The 21731-nt window shown below is 46.3% G+C and overlaps 1 protein-coding gene across 5 annotated transcripts in view; it reads right to left on the bottom strand.

Moving 5' to 3' along the window:
* The window catches only part of LRRC56 (leucine rich repeat containing 56), a 119708-nt gene that overhangs the window by 62271 nt on the left and 35706 nt on the right, over window positions 1-21731 (bottom strand). For 4 of the 5 annotated variants that reach the window (XM_050952863.1, XM_050952864.1, XM_050952862.1 and 1 more), the window contains 2 exons: window positions 18393-18480; window positions 4631-4691 (listed from right to left, as the gene is read on the bottom strand). In XM_050952863.1, the coding sequence (XP_050808820.1) occupies window positions 4631-4691; window positions 18393-18480 (149 nt within the window). Of the gene's footprint in view, window positions 1-4630; window positions 4692-18392; window positions 18482-21731 lie in introns of those variants that run through there. The other variant, XM_050952865.1, reaches the window with a different exon arrangement.

The following is a 21731-nucleotide window of genomic DNA, read 5'->3' as shown; positions in this document are numbered from 1 at the left end:
TCTTTCAGCATCTTACTGAAGCACTCCACCAGCTCATATGTCTGAAGGTGATAGACTGATGTCTTTAAGACCTTGATTTTCAAGAGATCACACAATTCCCCCAATAGCTTTGAAATAAAGTTGATCCCCTGGTCAATCAATATCTCCTTCAGTATCTACCTGTGCAAAAACCTTCATTGATTCGGTGGCGATAGAGGCTGCAGTGGTTGAGCAAAGGGAGATGGGCTCTGGGCACTGTGTGACACAATCTATTATCACCAGAATGCACTGGTACCTGCACTCTATTCGTGGTCCCATCAGGTTCGTACTGATCCTCTCAAAGGGCACTCCAATCACTTTGGGAGAGGGAGTAGTGGAGCTCATGAGTGGCAGGTATCATAGGTTGGGGGAAGCTCGGCATGGCCCCCCCCCAAACTCTGCCCCCAGGCCGCTGCTTCTGCTCTGAGGCCTGGCTCCAGGGCTGCAGGTGGAAGGGGTGAGGCTGGGAGCAGAGCCGGCTCCAGGCACAAGCCTACCAAGCACGTGCTTGGGGGGCACCTTGGGACGGGGTGGCGCTCAGGCTTTGGTTTTGTTTTTTTTGGTTCAGCCAGGCAGCGCTGAGGGCGGGGGTGGGGGCGGAGACTTAGGCGGCATGACATGACGCTTGGGGAGGCAGGGACTTGGGGGGCGCGATGTGACATTTGGGGAGGGGTCGAGCGGTGCTCGCGGGGGCAGAGTGGCGCTCTTTTTTTTTTTTTTTTTGCTTGGGGCAGCAAAAATGTTAGACCCGGCCCTGGCTGGAAGCTAGCCTCTCCCAGCTGGTGGTTCATGCACCGCCCATGGTGGAAATTTTGGGGCCCTGCCCATCGACATGCTGGGCACAATGCACAACAGTCCCTAATCTCTTTTTGTGCCCCCACCAATAAAATTTGAGGGCCACCCTCTTAAGGGTCTTCTCTTGCCTCCTTCGGTCCCCTCAAGATATTGCATGCACCAGTGCAGCACTTTGCGGCAGAATTTCTTCAGGACAAGAAATTGTACTCCTTACTTCTCTGATTTGAGGGTCCTTTGCCACCTGATACAGTCTCTCCTCTGTGAGTTCAAATAAAAACCACTGCTTCATCAGTCATGTATTTACCATCTCATCAATTTATACTGGCAAATTGGTCATATAGACTCAAAGATTCTAAGGTCAGAAGGGACCAATGTGATCATCTAGTCCGACCCCCTGCACAAAGCAAGCCACAGAACCCTACCCATCCACTTCTATAACAAACCCCTAACCTATGTCTGAGTTATTGAAGTCTTCAAATTGTGGTTTGAAGACCTCAAGCTGCAGAGAATCCACCAGCAAGTGACCATGCCCCACGCTGCAGAGGAAGGCGAAAAACCTCCAGGGACTCTGCAATCTGCCCCGGAGGAAAATTCCTTCCCAACCCCAAATATGGTGATCAGCTAAACCCTGAACATGTGGGCAAGACTCACTAGCCAGCACTCAGAAAAGAATTCTCTGCAGTAACTCAGATCCCATCCCATCCAACATCCCAACACCGACCACTGGGCATACTTATCTGCTGACAATCAAAGATCAATTGCCAAAATTAGGCTATCCCATCATACCATCCCTTCCATAAACTTATCAAGCTTAATCTTAAAGCCAGATATGTCTTTTGCCCCCACTACTCCCCTTGGAAGGCTGTTCCAGAACTTCACTCCTCTAATGGTTAGAAACCTTTGTCTAATTTCAAGTCTAAACTTCCTAGTGTCCAGTTTATACCCATTTGTTCTTGTATCTACATTGGTACTAAGCTTAAATAATTCCTCTCCCTCCCTAATATTAATCCCTCTGATATATTTATAAAGAGCAAGCATATGCCCTGCTTGGGGTTGGGTTGTCCTTCTGTTTGTTACAAAATCTACATCTGCCGCCAGCAGGTTTAAGTCTAGGGACTGTGAGATCCTCTGCTTCTCCTGAATGCAGGGAGGGCACTGCTTCTGCGGGAGCTCCCTTTGCTCGGATCTTCTGTCTCTCCGACTCCTGATAACTTTAGGTTTTTGTGACTCAGGGGCCTCTACATGAGAGCCTGCCCCTTCCAGGGGGTTGTTACCCCATGACTTCATGACATCCCTGAAAAACTCCCAATCCCAGCCCAAAAATCACCAGGTAATCTAGTGTATAGGCCACAATTGCTCATACTCTTCCTATAAGGCTTCCCACAATTGACTGTCCCTCCTTTGTGGGATATGGGCACATATCCACATGAACACACTGGAAGCAGATAGGATTCGGAGGCAACTTTGGGGACACTGTTAGCTGTTCCCTAACCAATGTTTGGCTGCACCCCAAGTATACTTCTACCCCAGTAGCCCACACAGGAACTAATACCTTGATCAGGCCTCTTTTCCTAGCCATGGTATCAGCTGTCCATGCCTGTTCAGAGTTGCTAACCATTAACAGGCAGTCACAGCAGAAATGTCCTCACTGTCCATGTGAAAAACAACTTCTGATCAAGGGATTTGCCCTATCCCTTGACTGCCCTAGGGGAAGCTGGGTGTCAGAGTGGGGCCTTCCCTCAGGATAGGATTTTTCCCCAGTACTTTATTCCTAGTGAGACCAGGCTTCTGGGGTCTTGCCATAGCTGTGGATCATCTGGTGGACTAGGCTTGGTATTTGGTTCCTTGGAGCTTGCTCCCATTGCCAGGCCGAGAGATCCTTAGCCTATACAGTCTGTAGATCTTAATGAGCATCTTCAGGCCTGGGTGTTCCACTGGCTGGGCGTGCAGCTGCCATATAGTTTTCTGATAGCCGTACTATGAGGGTTAATGTCTCAGGCCTGTGCCACAACACTTGCTCCCATCCCCCAGCCAGGAGAATTTCCAAAAATTGCTCCAGTATGACCTGCTTGGCCACCAGCTCCCTGGTCTGCTTTTTGGACTGGAGTCACCACTAACAATGTTCTTTAAAGCTCTGGGCTGCTGCACAAGGTCAGGCCCCAGAGAAATTTTTCCCGGTGAAAGCGCTGTCAGTGGATCTCGGCACTGATATCAAAGATGTCTAAAATAGCCGCCGTGACCTGTGCATAGTCTTGCGTATCCACAGAGCTGAGGCTCCAATACACAGCTTGAGCCAGCCCAGTAAGATAAGGTGCCAGCAAAATAGCTCAGTGTACAGATGGCCATCGAGCTGCTGTGGTGACCCTTTCAGAACTGAAGAGGAAAGCATCCAGGTTGTCCTGAAGTCCTATCTTTGTATGTTTTATGAGAAACCTTGGGGCAGGGGTGCTAGTCTCTCTCAGTTATAAAAGGGTTGCCACCTGCTGGACCAGGCATTATTGCTGCTCTTGCTGTTTTGCCTCAAGCTCCCAGATGAGCTGCTGTTGTTGCTGTTGATGTGTGCTGCTTACTGTTGGGCAGCCATTTGCTGAAACAGCTGGTTCTGTTCCTGCTGCTGTTGGGAGGCCTGCAGTTGCTGGCTGTCCATCCGTCACTTCATCGAGTTGTCTAGATCCATACTTTCCCCCACCTGCAAGGCCCTTCAGAAGACCTGGGATGAGAGACTACATTCTCCTTCAAGTTGTGTTGGGCAGTGCTCACTGTTGCTGTCGCCTAAAGTTTAGGATATTAGGTCTCTACTCACTCTGCCTCCAGTGTCTCTCACTGGCCATTCTCATGCCCTTGGAGGTCTGCCTTTTGGTGGGTGTTGATTTGACACTCTGGTCAGGTCACTAATTAGGCTCCAAGGAAGATATTGGGTCCCACGCCCTCACAACTGGGGGGGATCAGTCTATCTGTTGACCCACTGCGGGCATCCAGCCCCAGTTGCAGTGTTTTCCAAGTCTCTACTCTCCCCTTACTTCCCCAAGAGCGAGTCTGGAAGTGATGGTTTTCATGCTCTTCGTAACAAGCGTGGTTGGTAGGGCAGCCCTGACCCTGGACCCCAGCTCAGGACTCTGTAAGAGGCAACAATGTCCAGCAGCCAGGAATGCCTTAAGGCTGCCTCCCTGGGCCACTTCCTACCGCCCACTCTCTCAACAAAGTCTTACAGTTTGACACAAGGTAGTGAAGAAAGAGTAATGGAACCTTCCACCCCTCTGGGCTCAGAAGGCAGGTTCTTTTTCCCAGGGAAAGGCTCCCGGAGCATCCTTCTTTAGGAGCTCTCAGGTTAGGTTTCTCTCCCTGCCCTGCCAGGCATTTGCTGAGCTGTCTGGCTCCCTTTTAAGACCCACCTACAGCTGTAGCATGCTCGGCAGGAGGAGTGGGCAGGGCTACTTAACCTCTTCAGTCCCAGTGCGAGGCTTATATACCCCACCACAATAACCCATCTCACTACAGACTTGGGCGAAATCCTGTCCCAATTGAAGTCAATGACAGAATTCCCTTTGACGTCAATGAGGCCAGCATTTTATTCCAGATCCTCAGTTAGGGTATACCAGTGTAACACCATTGGTAACAGTGGAGCTATGCTGATTTATACCAGCTGAGATCCTGGCCCTAAATCTGTAGGTTATTGGACATAAATAGAATTTTCCTATACTGCTTTTAAGAGGTGGGAGGGAATAAAGGCAGCAGAAACGAACAATTTATCATCCAAACAGGGAAAGGAAAGGCGTCATATTCCTCATGTTTATTCCAATTATGGTTTCTTTCTTACCTCACAGATACAAGTAAACTGTTGTTCAATTTCAGTTGTCTTAGATTAGGGAGATAAGCACCTGCAGGATCAGAATAAAGAATCATTTTGTAGAACTGGTTGAAGAACATAGGAAACATATGCCCGACCTCACAAGCTCAAGCAGCCCACAGATTTTTCAGATGCACTTCTTACCCGTCTTGACCACCTCTAACACTCTAGACTATGTTTGAAAAGTTATTGATACGATTTCAGTTGTGCAATATTCCAACCTCTACATTCTCTCAGTATAAGCTTGGATGTTAGCTGCAGTGGTTTCACAGTTACAACCTTTGAAACTCCCCTCTGAAAAGCACCATGTGGCATCATTCCTGACAAGAACAAGCATTAACAGAAGGTTTGCTTGGTGGTGATCATGTGTTGCTCAGTTTGATTCGATATCCTTATTGACTAATAATGACTTATTCTAAAGAGTTAAGGAAGATTTACATTATTATCTCCCTCTGTGCAACATATCCCCATGTTTTTTATAGTTCGCTCTTGATTCTCTCTTCTACAACTCTCTCTATATGCTGTTGCCTACCTTATAATAACTGGTGATCGAATTGCAGCATATGCTTCTTACAACCAAGTCATACTTCATTTGAGGAACTGAAATCCCCTTACTGTACAGTCTTCTAAATGTGATTCTTGAGCCAATCAGCAGAAGGTGCAATCTTATTTGTCACAAGCCCATCATGTTATAACTAAGGGTGCAAGTTTGTCACGAAGGTCACGGAAGTCACAGGTTCCATGACTTTCGGAACTTCTGCGGAGGCCAATGCGGCTGACTCGGGGGCTGCCTGAGGAGCTCGGGCAGCTCCGGGGCCAGCCACACTGGCCACTGCTGGGTCAGTCTCAGGTCACTGCCCTTCTCCTCCCCACAGCAGCAGCAGGTGTTTGGGTGAGTGAGGGAGGGGGCTCAGGGCTGGGGCATGGGGGGGTGAGGGCTCTGGGTGGTGTGTATCTTCAGGGGATCCCTGGAAGCAGCAATATGTTCCTCCCTCTCAGCTCCTAGATCTGTGTGCTGCCTCCACCCACAGTTACCGCCCCCTGCAGCTCCCACTGGCCACAGTTCCCTGCCAACGGGAGCTGTGGAGTTGGCACTTGGGTGGGGGCAGTGCGCAGAGCTAGGAGCTGAGGGAGGGACATGTCGCTGCTTCTGGGGAGCCACGAGGAGCGAGGTAGGGAGCCCGCCAGTCCCGCTAACACCCCACGCACCAGCAGGGATCCCAGACTGCTCCCCCTCAATAGAGTGACCAGACAGCAAGTGTGAAAAGTAAGGACAGGGTAGGGGGAGAATAGGAGCCTATATAAGACAATGCCTCTGTCAGGGTTCCCTCCCCACTCTGAACTCTGGGGTACAGATGTGGGGACCTGCATTAAAGATCCCCTAAGCTTATATTCTACCAGCTTAGGTTAAAACTTACCCAAGGTACAATTCCTTTCCTTGTCCTGGGATGGTATTGCTGCCACTAATAAGTGATTTACACAAAAATTCAGGAAAAGGGTCACTTGGAGTCCCTGTTCCCCCAAAATATTCCCCCAAGTCCCTTCACCCCCTTTCCTGGGGAGGCTTGAGAATAATGTAAGTACCAACCAGACCTTTTGTCTTTAGGACACTGAAAATCAAACAAGTTCTTAAAAAACTTTATTTAAAGAAAAAGTAAAAGAATCACATCTGCAAAATCAAGACGGAAGGTAACTTTACAGGGTAATAAAAAGATTTAAACACAGAGAACTCCCCTCTAGGTTCAGCTTCAAAGTTACAAAAAACAGAAATAAAACTCCCTCTTAGCATAGGGAAATTCACAAGCTAAAACAAAAGATAATCTAATGCATTTCCTTGCCCTTACTAACAATTTCTGCAATTTTAGATGTATTATTTCAGGTATGTTTTCAGGAGCGGTTTTACCTGCCTGGTCTCTCTTTCAGTCCAGAGAAGGAACAAACAAAGAGAGCCCAAACAAAACCTCCTGTCCCTCCTACCCACCCTCGATTTGAAAGTATCTTCTTTCCTTATTGGTCTTTTTGGTTAGGTGCCAACCAGGTTATTTGAACTTCTTAACCCCCTCAGTACATCTGCCAGGAGGGATTTTATGCTACTGCATACATAAAAGGTTGTTATCCTTCCCTTTATATTTTTGACAGCCCCAAATATCAGGACTGTCCCTATACAATTGAGACATCTGGTCACCCTACTCCCCGAGCACCCACTGTGCCCCCCAAGTACCCACGGCGCCCCCGGGCTGACCCCCCCAAGCACTTGCAGTGCCCCTGCCCCCCTCCTGCAAAATTTAGTCAGGGGTATATAGTACAAGTCATGGACAGGTCACAGGCTGTGAATTTTTATTTACTGCCCCTGACTTGTCCATGACTTTTACTAAAAATATCTGTGACTAAAACATAGCCTTAGTTATAATTGTATTGACTAAGATTCCAAAAATCCTACCTTTATTTTGTTATTATTATCTACTTTCATGTATTTTCTGCATATAATCTATTGTTTACTGCTTGGCTTTGTAAGTTTCATAATCATGAGTAACCTTTATTTAATTATTTTAAATTCTTTACTCTGATCCCATGGAACATTTTTCTTTTCACTTATTTCTAGAGGCAGTTCTGAACCAAAACCACAAAACCAAACTCCCCTAAACCTTGGAGCAATTTGGATACAGGTACAAATTCTGTATCTCAGCCACCATCTCTATTAATCTCTGAATAATTCTAGATCTTACAATTCAGTGCAATGTATCTTGTTTTAGTTATCATAGATGAAGGAAAGACTTTAAAATGGTGTCTATGGGTATCCTGGTTTCACTATATGGTGTAGTTGTATGACATATTTTATAAAACACGGTACACTAGAACCCCTTTAAATTGTCAGAAACAAATGTTCTATTTAAGTGACAGACACAGAAGCTGGTAGAGTTGAGCAACAGACCTGGTATGGTTCTACCTCCACCAGTTTTCTACTGGTGGAAATTTCCCTAGAGAGGGGGAATTCCCCAGTACAAACCTTCCAGTCACTTTGCGGTCTGAACTCTTTCTCCAAACCATAAGAAAAGCATCATCAGTTTGATGCCATATGGGCCATTGTAAAGCTAATCAGTTACGTTCTTGAAAAGTATTTTTGTGAGCCCCAGGGATAAGCCACCTCTGGCAAGGCATTAAGATAATACAAATAATGATAATAGTCCAGAAAAAGGAAATCATTCCAACTTTCCCTTCTATTTGATGGAAGAATTTTGACCAGCACCTCCTGGGATACTCCCATCCCCAGCACATCCATGAATCATCTCTCAACAAATGAGCTACTTATGTGATATGTCCAATGCTGTTTGAGAGCTATTATCAGCCACATATTGGCTTCTGTGTTTTTCTATACAGGCACTGCAGACTGCACTGAAAATATTTAATCTGATTATTTTGCAAAAGTCTTTGGAGCACTTTAAATATGTAAAGCGCTGTGTGAAACTAAGTTATATTCTCTTGTTGCTTCTTATTTTATAGCAACCAAAAGCACGTTAGATGTCCCTCACAGCACAAATAAGACATGATCCCTGCCCTGAAAATCTAGCAATCTAATGTCAAACATGATGCAAGGAAGAAGGTAACAAAACAGTTCAGGGGTTTGGAAGAGAATTATTTGTAGCACAGTAGTACCCATAGGCGTGCGCACGGGGTGTGCCGGGTGTGCCCAGGCACACCCTAATGTAGGGGTGGGCCCACTCTCCTGGTGCGGCAAGCCACGAGGTCTGTGCTCCCAGGCCGGAGCGCCCAGCCAAGCGCAGCAAGCCACCGGCCCCTCCTACCCCTTCCCCATCCCCTGGAGCCATGCCGCCGCGTGCGCAGTGCTCTGGGGGCTGGGGCTGCATGCTCCTGCGGGGCAGTGTTTGGCTCCGCGGGGAACCAGACATGCTCCCTGCTCATCCAGAGCCATAACATCGCACACGCAGCATTCTGAGGGGCCGGGGATGCCTGCTCCCATGGGGCAGCGTGTCTGGCTCTGAGTGGAACAGAACATGCTGCTAGGAGCCTCATGGTAAAGGGTCCGGGGCCTGGGGGGTTGGATATGGCGTGGGGGGCAGTCAGGGGACAGGGAGCAGGTTGGGTTGGATAGGAGGTGGGATCCTGGGGGGGGGTAGGACCGGGGGGGTCTCTGGAGCGAACAGTCAGGAAGCAGGCGGGGTTGGATGGGGCATGGGAGTCCTGAGGTCTGTCAGGGGGCGGGGGGTGGATAGGGGTCAGGACAGTCAGGGGACAGCGAACAAGGAAGGTCCTGGGGGGGCAGTTAGGGTGGGGATCTGTGGAGATATGCTACAAAGAGCTGGGGACAAAGAGCTGGGGGAGCTGGATGAGTCGGGAGTTCGGGGGGGGGGGCCTGTCAGGAGGCAGGAGTATGGAGAAGGGTTGGGGTAGGCAGGGAGCAGGGAGGGTTTGTATGGGTCATGAGTTCTGGGGGGTCCTGTCAGGGGTTGGGAAGTGGTTGGATAGACCTGGGAGTCCCATGGGTCTGGTTGGGGGCAGGGGTGTGGATAAGGGTTAGGGCAGTCAGGGGACAGGTAGGGGGTAAGGTCCTAGGGGGGCAGTGAGGGGACAAGGAGCAGGAAGGCTTAGATAGGGGGTTGGGTCCTGAGGGCAGTTAGGGGCTCAGGTCCCAGGAGGGGGTAGTCAGGGGACAAGGAGCAGGGGGGGGTTGGAGGTTCTGAGGGGGGAAGTCAAGGGGCAGGAAGTAGGAGGGAGTGGATGGGGGCATGGTGGGGGCAGGCTAGGGCAGGGCTCCCTGGGTGCACACCCTAATGAAAATGTGCTGCACATGCCTATAGTAGTACCTAGAGGGCCCAACCAAGATCAGGGCCAATTGTGCTAGATATTGAATAGACACATATGAGATAGTCCCTGCTATAGAGAATTTATATTTTAAATAAACAGGACAGGCAAAGAGCAGGAAGAGGAAGTATTGGTAGCCTCAACTGACAGATGGGGAACTGAACAGCAGAGAGATTAAATGACTTGCTCAAGGTCACAAAGGAAGTAAATGGCAGAGCAGAAACCACAACACAGATCTTTTCAATCCCAGTCCCGTGCTTTAACAAGACCAATGCCATCCTTCTTCTTAGGTTACACCAGTAAAATTAAGCAGTTACTCAGCAAAGGCTAGTTCACAGGATGATTAAGCAAAAAATGTATTAAAAACAAGAGTATGTCAATAAATGTGTTTGACTCATTTCTTATGGGCTTCATAGTAGAAAAGGGTATTAAGTGGAGATGTGACTGAGGGGAGGGGAGTGGCCTTGCAGACTAACTCAGGAAGGGCATTCTATTCCATGCATATAGGGTTAGTGTGGAAAAGGGATTCAAGAAGGTAGAAAGGGTGACAATCAGAATGACAAGCCAAGATAGCCCTCCATCTATCTTTCCTCTAACCCAGTCCTCCATCTCAGACATTCTATGCTCTTGGGCGCAAGCTATCTGATGGTAATGCGAGCTGTGGTAACTTCCAAACAGTTTAACTCTCATGGGCTCCTTAGCGAGCTAACAGAAAAAGCATTCCATGTGCATCATGGCAAAATTCTCCCAACAGGATTCTTATTTCCTAGGATTTTACAACATCTCTCTCCAATATTACAGGCTCTCCCTTTAAGTTTTAATACTACATATACAATTGCTTCACTGATGTTAAGAGTTCATTGTCTGTCTAAGGCCTGGACTACACTACACGTTTAAACCGAATTTAGCAGCGTTAAACCGATTTAACCCTGCACCCGTCCACACAGAGGCCCTTAATATCGATATAAAGGGCTCTTAAAACCGGTTGCTGTACTCCTCCTCGATGAGAGCAGTAGCGCTGAAATCGGTATTGCCATGTCAGATTAGGATTAGTGTGGCCACAAATCGACGGTATTGGCCTCCGGGCGGTATCCCACAGTGCAGCATTGTGACCACTCTGGAAAGCCATCTGAACTTGGATGCACTGGCCAGGTAGACAGGAAAAGCCCCGCGAACTTTTGAATTTCATTTCTTGTTTGACCAGCATGGAGAGCTCATCAGCACAGGTGACCACACAGAGCTCATCAGCACAGGTAACAATGCAGTCTCCTGAGAATCGAAAAAGAGCTCCAGCATGGACCGCACCGGAGGTACTGGATCTGATCGCTGTATGGGGAGAGGATTCCGTGCTAACAGAACTCCGTTCCAAAAGACAAAATGAAAAAAAAATTTGAAAAAATTTCCAAGGCCATGATGCAAAGAGGCCACACCAGGGACTCAGTACAGTGCCATGTGAAAGTTAAGGAGCTCAGACAAGCCTACCAGAAAACCAAAGAAGCAAATGGAAGGTCCGGGGCAGGGCCGAAAACATGCCGCTTCTATGCTGAGCTGCATGCAATTCTAGGGGGGTCCGCCACCAGCACCCCACCCCTGTCCGTGGTGGGGGTGGTAATCTCAGCCATGGCTGAGGATTCTGCGGACGGGGAAGATGAGGAGGAGGAAGAGGAAAATGAGCTTGCAGAGAGCACACAGCACTCCGTTCTCCCCAACAGCCAGAAGCTTTTTCTCACCCTGACGGAATTACCCTCCCAGCCCTCCCAAGCCACTATCCCACACAATGAAGCCATGAAAGGGACCTCTGGCGAGTGTACCTTTGTAAATAAAAAACTTGGTTTAAAAGCAAGCGTTTTTTAATGATTAATTTGCCCTGAGGACTTGGGATGCATTCACGGCCAGTACAGTTATTGGAAAAGTCTGTTAACATGTCTGGGGATGGAGCGGAAATCCTCCAGGGACATCTCCATGAAGCTCTCCTGAAGGTACTCCAAAAGCCTTTGCAGAAGGTTTCTGGGCAGGGCAGCCTTATTCCGTCCTCCATGGTAGGACACTTGACCACGCCATGCATGTAGCAAGTAATCTGGTATCATTGCATGACAAAGCCTAGCTGCGTATGGTCCCGGTGATTGCTGGCATTCAAGCAACATCCTTTCTTTATCTCGCTGTGTTATCCTCAGGAGACAGTGATATCGTTCATGGTAATCTAGTTGAAATTCAGGAATGTAATTAAGGGGACAGAGATGGCCATTCCTACTGGGCTGTTTGCCTGTTGCTTAAAAGAAAACCTTCCTTGCAGGTAGCCAAGCGGGGGCGGGGGGTGATTGGCGCTGAGCTTTTTCGCGTTTGGCTAGCAGTGATCTTCCATGATACCAGCCATGCAGTGGGGGGAGGGTTAAAACGATCATCCCAGAGAATTGGATGGGGGCGGGGTTTCTGCTGCTGCATGTTAACAGGAAAGAAGCAGAACTGAACGGCCTTTGCTTGGTATTTGGGAAAGGAGGGCACTGTGTATATGAAGGCTGCAGAAGCCAAAAGACAATGGTTTACCATGGATGCATGCAAGCTGAATTCTACTGCCCGGACCTGCGTCTGTGAGATCTCTAACACCAGACCCCCAGGCACTCAATATTAAGATGCAAAATGCGACCTTGTAGTGAAATCACATGTGCTATGTAAGGTGAATAGTGTTGTTCACTGTGAAAGAGTATAAGCATTGATCTGTAAAATGTATCTTTTTAAACACTTCTCTTCCTTTTTTTGCCTCCCTCATGCAGCTGCAAATTTTTCAAACCTCCTTACTCCATCCCGAAGGCTATTTCAGATAAGGCGGCGGAAAAAAAAGACATGACACAAAATTTTCTCGGAAATCATGGAAGTGACCAGCAATGAGAGAGTTCATCTGAATGAGTGGAAGGACGTGGTATCAAATTACAGGAAAGATGCCAGTGAACGTGAGGACAGGAGGGACGTTCGAGATGAGAGGTGTAGGCAGGAAGATCAGCAGTGGTGGGATGCAACTCTGGGGCTGCTGCGTGATCAAACTGACATGCTCCGGCGTCTGGTGGAGCTTCAGGAACAGCAGCAGGATCCACAGAGTGCCGCTGCAGCCCCTGTGTAACCACCCTCACCACTCTCCATGTTCCATATCTTCCTCACCCAGACGTGTAAGAACGCGTGGGGGGAGGCTCCGTGCATCCGCCCACTCCACCCCAGTGGACAGCCCAACCAAAAGGCTGTCATTACTTTGAAATTTTTTTAGTGGCCTTTTCCTTCCCTCTTATCCTCCTCCCAAACCACACCTAGGCTACCTTGTCAGTTCTTTCCCTCTTTTTATAATGAATTAATAAAGAATATATGATTTTTAAACGATAGTGACTTTATTTCCTTAAGCAAGCTGTAATCGAAGGGGGAGGGTGGGTTGCTTACAGGGAATGAGTCAATCAAGGGTGGGGGGGTCATCAAGGGGAAACAAACACAGCAGTCACACCGTATCCTGGCCCATGATGAAACTCATTTTCAAAGCTTCTCTGATGCGCACCGCTTCCTGGTGTGCTCTTCTAATCGCCCTGGTGTCTGGCTGCGCGTAATCAGCGGCCAGGTGATTTGCCTCAGCCTCCCACCCTGCCATAAAGGTCTCCCCTTTACTCTCACACAGATTGTGGAGCACACAGCAAACAGCAATAACAAAGGGGACATTGGTTTGGCTGAGGTCTGAGCGAGTCAGTAATGTGCGCCAGTGCGCCTTTAAACAGCCAAATGCACATTCTACCACCATTCTGCACTTGCTCAGCCTATAGTTGAACAACTCCTGACCACTGTCCAGGCTGCCTGTGTATGGCTTCATGAGCCATGGCATCAGGGGTAGGCTGGGTCACCCAGGATAACTACAGGCATTTCAACATCCCCAACTGTTATTTTCTGGTCTGGGAAGTAATTCCCTTGCTGCAGCCATTTAAACAGAGTAGCGTTCCTGAAGACGCGAGCATCATGAACCCTTCCCGGCCATCCCATGTGGATGTTGGTGAAACGTCCCTTGTGATCCACCAGTGCTTGCAGCACCATTGAAAAGTACCCCTTGCGGTTTATGTACTGGGTGTCCTGGTGCTCCGGTGCCAAGATAGGGATATGGGTTCCATCTATCGCCCCACCACAGTTAGGGAATCCCATTGCAGCAAAGCCATCCACTATGACCTGCACATTTCCCAGAGTCACAACCTTTCGTAGCAGCATCTTAATGATTGCTTTGGCTACTTGCATCACAGCAGCCCCCACAGTAGGTTTTCCCACTCCAAATTGATTCCCGACTGACCAGTAGCTGTCTGGCTTTGCAAGCTTCGAGAGGACTATTGCCACTTGCTTCTCAACTGTGAGGGCTGCTCTCATCTTGGTATTCTGGCGTTTCAGGGCAGGAGAAAGCAAGTCACAAAGTTCCATGAAAGTGCCCTTACACATGCGAAAGTTTCACAGTCACTGGGAATCGTCCCAAACCTGCAAAACTATGTGGTCCCACCAGTCTGTGCTTGTTTCCCGGGCCCAAAATCGGCGTTCAATGGCTAGAACTTGCCCTATTACCAACATGATCTCCAAAGCGCAGGGGCCCGCGGTTTGAGAGAATTCTGTGTCAATGTCCTCATAACTCTCATCACTGCGCTGCCGAAGCCACTTCCTCTTTGACTGGTTTTGCACGTCCTGGTTCAGCATAGACTGCATGATAATGCGCGAGGTGTTTACAATGTCCATGATTGCTGTCTTGAGCTGAGCAGGGTCCATGCTTGCTGTGCTATGGCATTTGCACAGTTCACTCAGGAAAAAAGGCGCGAAATGGTTGTCTGCTGCTTTCACGGAGGGTGAGGCTGTACCCAGAACCAACCACGACAATGTTTTTTGCCCCATCAGGCACTGGGATCTCAACCCAGAATTCCAAGGGGCGGGGGAGAATGCGGGAACTATGGGATAGCTATGAGATAGCTACCCACAGTGCAACGCTCTGGAAATCGACACTAGCCTCGGTGCATGGACGCACACTGTCAAATTAATGTGCTTAGTGTGGCTGCGTGCACTCGACTTTATACAATCTGTTTTAAAAAACGGTTTCTGTAAAATCGGAATAATCCTGTAGTGTAGACACACTCTAATTGTTTCAATGATCCTGACTCTTTATGCAAAGATCCATGAATGGATCCAACTTAGAATGGCTGCCAGAAGGTAACAATTGAAGCAGAATGAACAGCATTGTGGGCAACTTGATTAAAATCATCTAGCCATAAGAGAAGCCATGTAATGTCTTAGATGAATGTATCCACCATTACTTTAAACAGGGATTTCTATAACTTGGTCAGGAATACAGTTCCAGATCTGTCAGCAATCAAAATTGAAGGGGTAAACACAGAGAAAAAAAATAGTCTATCTTCTTTACTCTAAATTAAACACTATGTGCAGCTAAAGGAGAGTGCACAAGTAAATCCAAATGCTGTGGACCTTGAAGAGAGACTTGCCAGGAGAGTTCAATTTTTTGCCTGCCACTCAACAAAACACATAGAAAACAAATCACGGGAGACTTCAGCAACAACCTGAAACAATAATGGCGCTTAATTTTCAACTGCTGGCATAAAGCCCAAAATTACTTTAAAATAGACTCTTGCAAAAATGTTGTTACATGGACTATCTTATACTACTTTTGCATACACCCTTTCTTTGCTATAACCAGCTCCTCTCCACCAGGATCATATCACTGTGCATAAGGCTGGTCTGACAACGTGAGAGAAAGTCAACTGGATTATTTGTTAAAGCTCTCCATTCCCCAAAAGTGAACTGACCAATTTTATATAAACAGGGGAGACCTTTAGGTCGCCCTAACCTTGTGCTCTGGGAGATGTGGATCTTGAGTGCTCCTGCTGGGGTCTGTACATAGCTATCAATGCTTAAAAATTTTCATGAGGAAGCTCTCAATATAAATTGTGGAGTTGGCGGCTGCCAGGGCCCTAGCTACTGGAGGGTTTCCATGTAAAGTCTGGTGACTTTATATAGCAGAGAGGTTAAGTGACTTGACTATGGCCAACGAGAAAAATCAATGTCATGGTCAGGTTTAGAATGCAGGACTTACTTCGTCTATTCTGTCTCTCACATTAGCTACCAGAGGCCACAATAGCTGCTCAGCATAGAAGTGGTTCAAATGCAGTTGGCTGGGCAAGTATTTGTAGTGAGTCTGGCACTTTCAGTGGCAGCCTACGTGGCACTGCCCCTTCCACAGAGACAAATTGTCCTGGGATAACCCTTCAAACCCAGGCCCCATTCCACAGGTCCAAACAGAAAAAAAAAATCATCCCCGTATAGCTGTCAGGTGGAGGGAGATAATGAATGACCACTGAAATTTAAGAATAATCCAAGTGGCAAACTTTCCAACCTAGCCACCTATTGCCATTTTCCAGGTTGTTTTTGGAAGGAAAAGGGCTAAAGTTACTTATGAAAAATTACAGTTCAGATTGGCTTGATATTTTGCAGCACTCAAAGTCAGTGGGGATGTACAGCTATGGGATTTGTAGGATCCAAAGGCCAGCTCCCTGTGTAGACTTGGACTAAACAGTGTCTGCATGCAACCCAGAGATAGTGCGCTGTATCCCGAAAAGTTAGCAAAAGTCTAAGGAAGGGACTGGAGAGTGACAGATTTATTTGAGTACTAGGAGGGAAAGGGAACTATACCTGAGGGGAACACAAGAGAGAGGAAAAGAGAACAGTGAGATGGTAAATAAACAGTTTTCTTTGTTCTTCCTTTCTAGCCTGAATGATTGGGAAGATCTAATAAATAGATCCATTTTTTTGCACAAGCATATGAGGAAGAACAGACAGCAGAGATAATGACTGAAGCAGGCAATGGAAGGGGCTACAGGTTTAAAACAACCACCCTGCTGAAAAGGCATGGAGGATGTATGTCTTGTAACTGGCTTGTCATATACAATGGAAAAATATGGAGGAATGGAAGCTCAGCTTTGGAGAAGAAAAGAATGGAAATGGCAAAAGGAAATTTCCTTAGGGAGACAACCAGTGCCTGCCGATAGTGGAGGGGGAGAGTGAGGACAGCTGGCTTCAGCAGAGTTACTGAGCATGTTCACTCTGTGTGAAGCCAAGCAGCAAATCTGGGTGGGCACGTGACCCTGCATGTCCCCCCAGTGCATCATCTCCGTTAGGGAAATCTGAGTGCATTATGAACTGCAAAGGAGATGGATTTAATTATACACTAAATTATCATGTGCATGTCATAAAAAGATCTGTGCATCAAAATTATCAAAGAAAATGGTGCAAAATATCTGGACAAATCAACACAACTCTTGTACAACCTTACTTCTCAAACCACTATCTAAAAATCTCTGCAAATTAAAAGGCTTCCTTCAAAAGATCAGCCTTTGCATACTAAAGGTGGCCATCCACAGACTTTGGTGGACTGCAGGTGAGAAGGAGTTCATTGAGTGAAAATACTCTGCCACCCACTTCCTGGAGTTGGTCTCTGGGTATAGGGAGCAAGACCATCCCACTGTACCATAGTTTCTGTGTTGGAACATGGTGGAGGAGATGTTTTTGGTGATGATAAGAATCAGCATGTTGCTGAAAGAAAAGGCTAAACAAGAAATGAGGAGTTGGCGCTGACAAGCTCAATGTAAACTTTCCTGTACAAGGAGTTCTCTCAAAGTACCTTCCTTCCTGCTTCTCAAGCCCACTGACATTCACAGAAAGAAGACTGATAAGTGACAAGTATTGACAGCATTCATTAAAATTGTGGTGCACATAGAATCTCTCTGAAGCCCATTCTCTAGCATAGTTAGATGGGCCATTTTTAACAGGACTGGATGAGATAGTTAAGTACTGTAAGCAGATACAGACTGACTCTATGCAAAAGAAAGCAGGTCAGCATGAGCTGGGATCTTCCAATCTCTATAGCAGTGAGATAACAAATACACCTTGTTCACTTGACTCTTCAATGATTACAACTGGACAAGAGGAAATTAGTTCTGTTGCATCTGCTACCACAGATTGATTGAAGAATAAAGCGACTGACCGCCTGATCTGGCTAACATGCACATTTTGCAGGACTATGAATGGGAAGGCAAAGGTGGCCAAAATAAGCTTGGAACTGTGCAGCTTCTGATCTGATCAGCAGCCTCAGGACTGCATTACCTTTCACCCCATTTCATGTGGCCCCAGGGGGCTGTTCCACCAGCCAGGGAACATAGAGGCCCCTATCTGTAACCCCTTTCCACCGGACATCTTTTATATCAGGGACCAAAAGGATGGACCTATTGCCACCAGAAGATTTCCATTTACAAGTAAAATCTTCTACTGGGCAGTTAAGGTGAGTTTAGGCTGTTTTGTGCACCTGGAATAGCACAGAGCAGCCTTAATGGACCAGAAAACCTTGCACACGCTAGTTTAAAGACTATGGGTGTTGAATGCAGCTCTTCAAGACTACTGCAGATTTTGAAGTTGGCTCACAGATCTCTGAACAATCACATCCAGGAATAGTGGTAATTAAACTAGACTGGAATTTTCCTTTTTGTTTTCCTTTGAGTGCAACATTATTCATCCTAGCAGCATAAAATCAGGCATGAGACACCAGAAAAACAAAATCAGCTAAATCTTATCGCCCAGCTACAAGCAGCACAAACTGAATGGATCTGAAATTGAACTGGTATTGTTCATCCTATTTACATATAATATTTATGGTTCTATTCAGCTCTTCACAGTAAAAAGCTGATAAGATGCTGACTGATGCCTGTGTTTTAAGAAAATCTCTAACAAGACTTTATTTTGCACATTCCACTGCCTTCTGAGCCACCAGCCCCTCATGTGCAGCATGCTTCGCCTTCACGCCAAAATAAATAAAATGGCAAGAGATTAAGCACAGGATGAAGTGTTTTCTCACCAAAGTTTCCCAAGCTGTTCTCTCTCGTGTCCACACGCATCTCTAGGGCCTTTACTTGCTGCAGATCATCTACCCCTGTCAGCGCTTTCTGTAAAGATAAGAAGAAATAGATGTGAACTCGCAGACAGTAAGGCAGGTGACAGGGTGTGGAAATGCTTCCAACCAGTATTTTGGCAGCATGTTCTCCACATCACAATGGCTATCTTCCAATATATTCTAAATTGATCTCTTCCAGTAGTTTCAAATCACTCCGGATTGCATGTAACACTTGTATTGTTTAGAGTGACAAAAAAATCTGCACTCAGGGTGAAATTCACCCTTGCACTGAGACCCAGCACAAGATCTACACACTAGTTAAGTCTAACCGAAGCATTATTTTGTGGTTTCAACTACTACATAAGCTTTGTGCTAGGACTCTGCACACGGATGAATTTTACTCTTGATGCGTACTGCAATCAAGGACATGTATACAGTGAGATGAATATAATATTTTTTTTCATAGTTTTGCTGTTTACACTCTTAGGAAAAAAAACTGTAAAAAGTGACTAGTGATTTTTAAGTGCCCAATGTGAAATGTCTTAATGGGGCCTGATTTTCAGAAAGTGCTGAGCACGCACCCTCTGAAAATCAGGCTCCTTTATAAAGTTGGGCACCCAAAATATTTAGTCACTTCTGAAGACCTTGGTCAGAGGGCTAAATCCGGTGAAGTGCTAAATAATACGAACTGAAAGCATTCCATACTTTGCAAGAGGCACTCAATACCTCACCGGATCAGGCTCAAAACAACCAAAAGCTCCAACGGTCAGCATGCACATGCATACTGGCATTCTTCTTTATACAATCTGGGTTGTCCTTTGCCTCTGTATTAAGAAGAGGATGAGGGAGCAGAAAGCAATTAGTTGGTCCCCATGTATAGGAGAAATTTTAACATTAAAAAAGTTACAGCATACTTTGTTTATTTTGTTTTAATCCAGAGAATAACATTAATGGCAGGGAAATGATTTATGGAAAGACAATATGTATGAGTCCACTTCTATTTATGTGTTCTGGGAAAAAACACAAGCATGTAATCCCTGATCTTCAAAAGTATTTGGCACCTAATTCCCATTGATTTCATTGGGAGTTAAGTGTCAAAATATCTTTAGACACTTAACACAGAGATGTGGGAATTACAATATTTCCACTCACTGGGTCAAACTGAGATGTGATATAAGTGGGCACAACACGGTTAACTTTAATGGGCCATGTCCACTTACAGAGAGGGGATCAAACTCAGTCCTAGTGCATCTAAACATTTTCTTCATTAAAAGAAGACACTATTAATACAAAACTGAGTTTTAAGTACACTTCTACCTTGATATAATGCTGCCCTCAGGAGCCAAAAATTTTTACTGCGTTATAGGTGAAACCGCGTTATATCGAACTTGCATTGATCCACCAGAGTGCGCAACCCCCCCGAGCGCTGCTTTACCGCATTATATCCAAATTCATGTTATATCGGGTCACGTTATATCGGGGTAGCGGTGTATTTGTTAAACTGATTTTTAAACTACAGTTTTAAGATCACTGGGTCCATTAAAATGTATAGAATGTATTTTGTTCCCACTAGACTTTATTAGGCGAGAGGTAAAAAGGCATAAAGCGCTAGCCTAAAGCTCCCCAAGCACATCCAGAACCTCAGTGAGTGTCCCTGCCACAACCACCACAGAGAAGCACTCATATTTGTCTCCCACAGAAACTGCCCTGCTTCCATGGAGGTAGTTTCCTTCAAATCAAAAAGACGTTATCCTCAAAATAAATCAGAAATTCCTCACTGTTACATTCCCTGTTGCAGTAAGCTTTTCCAACAGATAACATGGTTTGTGCATCTACTGGTTTAGTACTAGATGCCATGTGACAGTCCCATGGAAGGGTAAAACTGGCTTAGGAAGCTCAGCTGCTTTAGCATTTCTGATCCTTCTCTCAGTGAGGAGGAGATTGTGGCAATTCACAGAGGAGGCCTGTAAATTTAGCAGATTGAAAGATCTGCAGAAAAGGACTCTCTTTAGTCCTCTGCATTGCCTCTGCACAGTTTCCCAGCCTCTACCTCCCACCAGGACTCTCTTAGGAGTGGTGCTGCTGTTGACTCCCCTTTGTTGTGGCTATGCAGTAAAATCCATTGACAGGACTCCGCCGGAGCCTTATTTTTAGCATCATTGACTCCTGCTCAGATTTCAGCTCAAAAAGCCCCTTAGATTTCTGCTCTGTGTAGGGCTCTGAGAGAAGCTTACCACAGACAGCATCATTACACCTACGGCTCCATGCCAAGTGTGTCTAGCCAGGAACATGCAGACTAAGCATAGGGGGATGGGGGAGCATATTGTGCTCATGTAAGTATTTCTTTCTTTATTATTTAACGTGCTCATGAGAGTCTTCCAAATACTTTAACTGTTTGGCTCCCAGTTCTTAACTCCATCAGCTCAGCTGAGCTTCTTCCATTTGTTCATGTTTTACTAAAATCACCACGGAACCAACCTCACGACACACCTGGTGCAACAGGCAACAATGAGGAAAGAGTACCTGGCATGACAGCCAGCAGCAGAGCAGGTAAGCCCCTTGCAAGTGACACTGCTACCACAGGAAGAGTATGCAAGTTTATTAAAAAGAGCATCTTCACTTGCAGGTGAAGTGATCACTTTATATCTGACCTATCAGTCCTCCTCCTCAAAGGAAACCTGCACAACACCTTCTAAAGATGATGTTGGAAGCTTAAATTCATAACTTTGCTAGACAAAAATCACAGACTGAATAAAGAAAATGGATTTATGGCTTTCTACAACAATCTATAACCCACTAACATCTCCCCACCTCTGCACCTGCCTTCCCCTCCCACTTCCCTTCCCTCCTGGAGGGGTGCTAACGGGTCACTTCACCTTGAATGGTTCCCCAAAATCTTCTGCTAAACAATTTGTTCCACCTTGTATTTAGCTGTGACACTCTGAATATGTTTCCCAGACCTGAAGAAGAGCTCTGAACTTGTCTCTCTCACCAACAGAAGTTGGTCCAATTAAAGATACTCCCTCACCCACCTTGTCTCTCTAGTCTTTGAACCAACATGGTTACAACAAAACTGCATATAAGCTCTTTAGCAAACAGAAGGCAGAGAGGGCAGTTAGAGGGCAGTTGAGTTGTGAAGAATAGTTGGAGAAATTCCTATTCCAAAGGCATTTTTCATGGAATATTAAAGTAGTTGGAAATATGAAGCATCTTTCCTATCAACATGTCACAACTAGATTTATGGAGCCTAAAAGGAGAAGAGTTGGGGAAGGAATTTCATGATGACATTCAAAATTATGAAGA

Source organism: Gopherus flavomarginatus, chromosome 5 (genome assembly GCF_025201925.1).
Source record: "Gopherus flavomarginatus isolate rGopFla2 chromosome 5, rGopFla2.mat.asm, whole genome shotgun sequence".
Classification (NCBI taxonomy): domain Eukaryota; kingdom Metazoa; phylum Chordata; order Testudines; family Testudinidae; genus Gopherus; species Gopherus flavomarginatus.
The sequence above is the reverse complement of the archived record's forward strand: the minus strand, read 5'-3'. Positions and strand labels throughout refer to the sequence as shown.